The sequence below is a fragment of the Ciona intestinalis genome, unplaced genomic scaffold (assembly GCF_000224145.3).
Source record: "Ciona intestinalis unplaced genomic scaffold, KH HT000274.1, whole genome shotgun sequence".
Classification (NCBI taxonomy): domain Eukaryota; kingdom Metazoa; phylum Chordata; class Ascidiacea; order Phlebobranchia; family Cionidae; genus Ciona; species Ciona intestinalis.
The window spans coordinates 1-5,319 of NW_004190595.1; the positions used below are offsets into that span (position 1 = coordinate 1).

At 36.7% G+C, this 5,319-nt stretch overlaps 1 protein-coding gene and 1 long non-coding RNA gene across 5 annotated transcripts; both read right to left on the reverse strand.

Annotated features, from left to right (window-relative positions):
• Positions 1-12: 12 nt before the first annotated feature.
• Positions 13-2,277, reverse strand: LOC108950570 (zinc finger BED domain-containing protein 5-like). 2 transcript variants are annotated; one of them, XM_026839446.1, is made up of 3 exons: positions 2,037-2,277; positions 688-2,000; positions 13-650 (listed from the first exon to the last, which is right to left on the reverse strand). In XM_026839446.1, exons 2-3 carry the CDS (start codon positions 1,257-1,259, stop codon positions 413-415), a joined length of 810 nt encoding a protein of 269 aa, XP_026695247.1. In that variant the 5' UTR covers positions 1,260-2,000; positions 2,037-2,277; the 3' UTR covers positions 13-412. The 2 variants fall into 2 exon arrangements, with proteins under 2 accessions (XP_026695247.1, XP_018672073.1); XM_018816528.2 differs by having other exon boundaries at positions 688-2,277.
• A 227-nt stretch (positions 2,278-2,504) lies between these two features.
• Positions 2,505-4,705, reverse strand: LOC108950571. 3 transcript variants are annotated; one of them, XR_003397122.1, is made up of 4 exons: positions 3,371-4,705; positions 2,970-3,297; positions 2,788-2,896; positions 2,506-2,707 (listed from the first exon to the last, which is right to left on the reverse strand). It is a non-coding gene; the product is annotated as an uncharacterized LOC108950571 (long non-coding RNA). The 3 variants fall into 3 exon arrangements; XR_003397121.1 differs by having other exon boundaries at positions 2,508-2,896; positions 3,371-4,491; positions 4,556-4,705; XR_003397120.1 differs by having other exon boundaries at positions 2,505-2,896.
• Positions 4,706-5,319: the final 614 nt, after the last annotated feature.

The window sequence follows — 5,319 nt, forward strand, 5'->3', positions numbered from 1 at the left end:
AGGAAACGCGGCCGTTCGTCCACGCTCCAGTTTTTTCTTCCACAGCTGAAGCTTTTCTTTGAAGGCAGACAATTTCTCCGAAAGAGTGATGATATTTTGATTTCTGCCTTGCATTGACATGTTAAGATCATTCACTGCGGTGAAGATGTCGTTTAAATAACATCTTTGAGCATCCATTCCTTATCTTGAAATCGAGTAGCATGGCGATGTTTTTTTTCATTGAGAAAGATCTGCATCTCTGTTCGTAGATCTACTACACGGCGCAAGAGCTTGCCGCGAGAAAGCCATCTCACATTAGAGTAGAATAGGAGATGTTGGAATTGAGACTCCAGGTTAACACACATCTGCTCGAACAAACGAGAGTTAACAGCACTGGATTTGATAAAGTTGACTACACCAACAACCTCCTGCATCACTTCTGAAAGATCCGGAGACAAATGTTGCGCAGCAAGGTTTTCACGTCAGTGCATAAGTCAGTGCATAAGTCAGTGCATAAGCCGTCAGTGCATAAGCTGAAACAGTTTTCCCAGTGAATGCCTTCTTTTTGTTGAAAGTTGTCCACAACGTTAAAGATGTCTGCGCCAGTTGTCGTTGTTTCCAATGTTTTGCAAAACAGAAATTCTTCTTCGAGATTCTTGTCACCCTCGTACCTCACGTACGAGGGTGACAACTTATCAGAGCTCGTACCTCACGTAAACCAATAGCTGTGCGTTCTTTCCAATGTCGGTTGACTCATCGAGTTGATAGCTCCACTTTCCCGCTTTCTTCATTCGGGCAACCACTTGGTCTTTTATATTCAGTGAAAGGTCTCCGATACGACTTTTGACTGTGTTATTCGATAGCGAGATGGACTGCAATTTCGATGCCACGTCGTTACCGCACACGAGTTTGGCCATGTCAATGGCTGCAGGTTTAACGAGTTCTTCTCCAATTGTGTGCGGTTTCATCTCTTTACCTATGCGTAGCGCGACCACGTACGATGCCAGCGTGGCTTGCTTGGAGACTAACAGCGCTGTATTCGTTGTTGAGCAAAATCGGTTTCGTTTTAGTTCCACTTCTCGGTGCTGAAAATAAACACGATTCTTTTCTACATGTTGCGGGTGATTTGTTTCTAAATGTCTTTTCAATTTGTTTTTCTTCATAGACTGGTTCGATAACACTGCATAACACATCACACATTGTGGCTTCGCAGTACCATGATCATTGATAGAAGTGAACCCCAAACTTAAAAATTCTGGCTTGTAAGAATATTTGCTCATCCTGAAACGCTAATTTTTAGCAATACAATCTGCAATGCGCTACTTTCCAGTAAATTACTGTACGACTGTTGTAAATAAATATGCAATGACATATGCTCACTCTTAAACGCTATTTTTTAGCAATAAAATCTGCAATGCAATGTGCTTCTTCAGTAACTTACTGTAGGACTGTTATAAATAAATCTGCAATGACATAATGATGTCATAATCCAGCTTGGCGCAACAGGACCGTAAATAGGTACATTTTATGTCTGTTAACGGACACTAATTTGAGCGCATTTTTATGTTTAAAATTTAATTTAATAAGCAGAACGCGTGCACTATTAAGAAAGAAAAAGCGAGTGTTTCTTTATCGATGATCAGGAGCAGACGCGTCCACTATTTAGAGAAAAAAAGGCGAGTGTTTCTTTATCGATGATCAGGAGCAGACGCGTCCGCTATTTAGAGAGAAAAGGCGAGTGTTTCTTTATAAACAATCGGGAGCAGACGCGCGCACTTTTAAAGGAGAAAAAGCGAGTGTTTTTTTATTAATTTGCGTGCCTTTTTTTCGTTTTTTTTTTAATTTACGCCCATGCGCGACCCTTTTTCAACCCTGTGCGACCCATGTTTGGGTCGCGACCCATACTTTGGGAACCACTGTCATACATAGTGAACCAAGATGACGGAACAACATTTCACCGTTGCTACCAGTGATGTTTCATCTACTCCTATAACCATACTCACCAACAATAACAAAAGGTACTTTGTTTTTTCTAACAAACTTGGACATTATTAAACATAAAGCGATCTGCATTTTTACACCTGGTAGACCATGTACATAATGATGCAAGACTGCTGTAAAACACTGGTAGAAAAGGTACTTACACATGCTGTAAATATTTTTGTAAAAGCTTTAAGTTATGCTATCTATGCAATTAAAAGCATCGCGTTATGGTTTAAGAAAAAATCTTAAAACACTAACTTCTTTTTTGGTTTGTTGTTTATGCAATTGAAAAATAAAAGATCAATTTGAATTTTAAAACAGTGTATTTATTTTCTTTTTCGTTTATCCTGTGGCGTATCGCATACAGATGTCCAGGCATTTTTCTTCCCATGGGTTGTGCTTACATTGGTGCCTTTAATTTTTTTAATAACTTTGCGTACGGTAATATGTTGAATCCCGTACGCAGCTTCAGAGGCATCAGGATTTTCTGATCGTCTTCCTAGCTGACGCTGTATAATAATATATTATTCATTACATTTCAAACATATTGAATAGTTGCACAACTTGATTTCCAAAAAATGCTTCTAAAATGTCCTGACTAAAAGAATGCAGGCAAACATAATCAAGACATTGTAACAGCCTGCGAGATAATTCGATAATTTTTTTTGTGGTAAACAACAACCCCTCCAGAGTTGGTCGGGCCATTAATCGTGTCTTCTCCTGGGTGGTTCACTTCAACATCATTCTGAAATGGTAAAGTTTTCTAAATTAGATAAAAAGAATACCTTGGAAATACGTAACAAATAAATAGAACAAGTAAGCAACCTTCCATTTTAGCAACTTTTTAATGAACGTCTCTTGTAACCACTCCAACCTTGTGTCTGAACAGTTGCGAATGGGGAAACTTGTACTGCAATTAATTATTTCAAACCATCTGCAAAGCATTATATTGAGTTATTCATGATCTACCAATGCAGAAGGCATAATAACTAATTAAATTCATTTACTTTGAAAACATCAAAACAAAGTCAGATGTTCCTTTTTCTGCTGGAATAACACTTAAACACTGCCCAACACGCCAACTCAAAACATCCTTAGCTAAGTTAACTTTAATATCTGCACAAATAATTAATACATAAATTTTCAAGTTAGGATAAGTAATACTCGTTGTACTTTTGCTGTATGGTGTAAGTTTAGTCCTGAAGAATTTAGGATTGGTGACTTTGCATCCACTTCATATAATTTAACAATGTCTGTCCACAGTATATCCTCACCATTGATATTCATATATCGTGTGGCACCAGGCTTTGATGACAACAGTGAGTTGCGAACAGTCTGCAATTTATAATTCCCTATTTGCTGCTATTATTTTCTACAGTTAGTTTTTATGTAAGATAAAAATGAATACCTTTAACAAACGGCATGGGTCTGAACATAAGTAGATGGGTCGATGTGGTGCATTTGGATTTGGAGCAGTAAATGTTCCATCTAGGGGGACCTGGTTACCACTTATTAGTTTAAACCTGCGATTAAGTGACAGTCCATCTGCAACTACAGCATGAATCTGCCGACCTCTCTTTTCACAATCAGAGAGCAGCTCCCAAAAAATTAATGACATTCGGTAGGCTGCAGCAGAAAACTGAAAAAATATTGAAATGTTTAGTTTTGTATAAAGGGCTTTTGATTTGTGATTACAAAGCTAATAAAATGTGAGTTGCAAGATTTGGATTTATAGACTGTTCAACAGTTTCAAGCTCAGCAAACCCGAATAACTACATTCTCCTGAACTTTAAACATAATAAATACGAGGTTAAACCACTGTTTATATTTTAAACAACTCAGTTACTAGCTCACTTTTCATTTCATCTAATGTAATGAAACAAATTAATTGATTGTTTTCCTTTGCTACACGATCTATTTCAGCAATTGTAGTTTTGTTTAAACCTGTTGTAGCAGGAATGCAATTTCTGTATTGGTTTTTAAAAGATACCAGCTAATTACATCTGTAAGGACACACAAAGCCACACGTTCTATTTCAGCAATTGCAGTTTTGTTTAAACCTGTTGTAGCAGGAATGCAATTTCTGTAATGGTTTTTAAAAGATACCAACAAATTACATCTGTAAGACACACAAATCTGTAACTTTTAATGGTGGAGACGGAGGAAAGAAATAAAATATTGCTTTGTCTTATATGGTCATTAGCAGCAGGTGAACAGCATAAAAGTTCAATAGCCCATCTGATTACATCCGGGTGATATCTTCTTGCGTGTGTTGAAACTGAGGCATTTTGAATTTGATTTTTATAAAACATCTTTTGACATTCATCAAGGTTATTCACTTCTTCATTAAAAACAGCCTAAATCATGTCAAAAAGATTAAATAAAATACAGAAATTGTCAAGAATACACAGAAATTTAACCCACTTTATTCATGCACTTCATCGTTCACTTCCACCGCATCTTTTCTGCTAAAGCCACTGTAATTTAAGCAAGCCTGACAGGCAGGAACTTCATCACAGTGCTGGTCAACTTCATAATACAAACAAATTTAATATTTTATAGCAATATAACAACGTGTATATTATCAGCTTACCGATAATATTACAGGTTGGTGATCTTTTAATAGTTGTAGCAACTGAATTTTTTATTTTTAATATTTCTCTTTCATTCACAACATACAATAATTTTTTATGCTTCACCTGTATAAAGTTAAAGAAGCATGTAACTAAGATGGCACATTTAATTTTACTTACACTACCAACGTAGTATACTACACAATGTATCTTGTTGTCCATCTCCTATATTATGTTCAGAGGCAAAAAATCGATTTAAGATGATTACTTTTTGCCTCCTGTTTTTTGGGGGGATAAAATCTTTTGCCTTCAACCATAAAGCAAAATTTTTGATTTCAATTTACTATCAAAAATTATGACCAGTACATGGAGGTAGAGATCTACATCTTACAAAAATGTTTTATGGCAATCAATATGCCAGAAACGACATATAACAGAGAACGATGAAGATTTTAATACTTTTAAGAGTTTAATTGTTAGGTGCTTATTGAACCAAATTTAGCACTAGGTGGTGCGTTATACAGGTTTTGTATCTGGGAACAGTGGCGCAACCAGGGGGAGCAAGACGAATAAACCCCCTCCTTTTACGATCGCGAACTGGCTCCCGTTACAAACGACGAGAATATGTAACATGGCGACGAAGTGACCCCCTCCTTTCGTCTTGGTGCGCCACTGACTGAGAATAAGAATAACCACAATATTCTTACAGGTTCAAGTGTATTTACACGATTAAATGATTGCTAGGTATAATAGTGTCACAATCTTACATGGTCGGTTATTATTA

Coding starts and splice junctions, on each gene's coding strand:
- LOC108950570 (XM_026839446.1), bottom strand. CDS start 1,259: ATGAGCAAATATTCTTACAAGCCAGAATTTTTAAGTTTGGGGTTCACT. Junction 651..687: donor CAGCTATTGGTTTACGTGAG/GTACGAGCTCTG, acceptor CTCGTACGTGAG/GTACGAGGGTGACAAGAATC.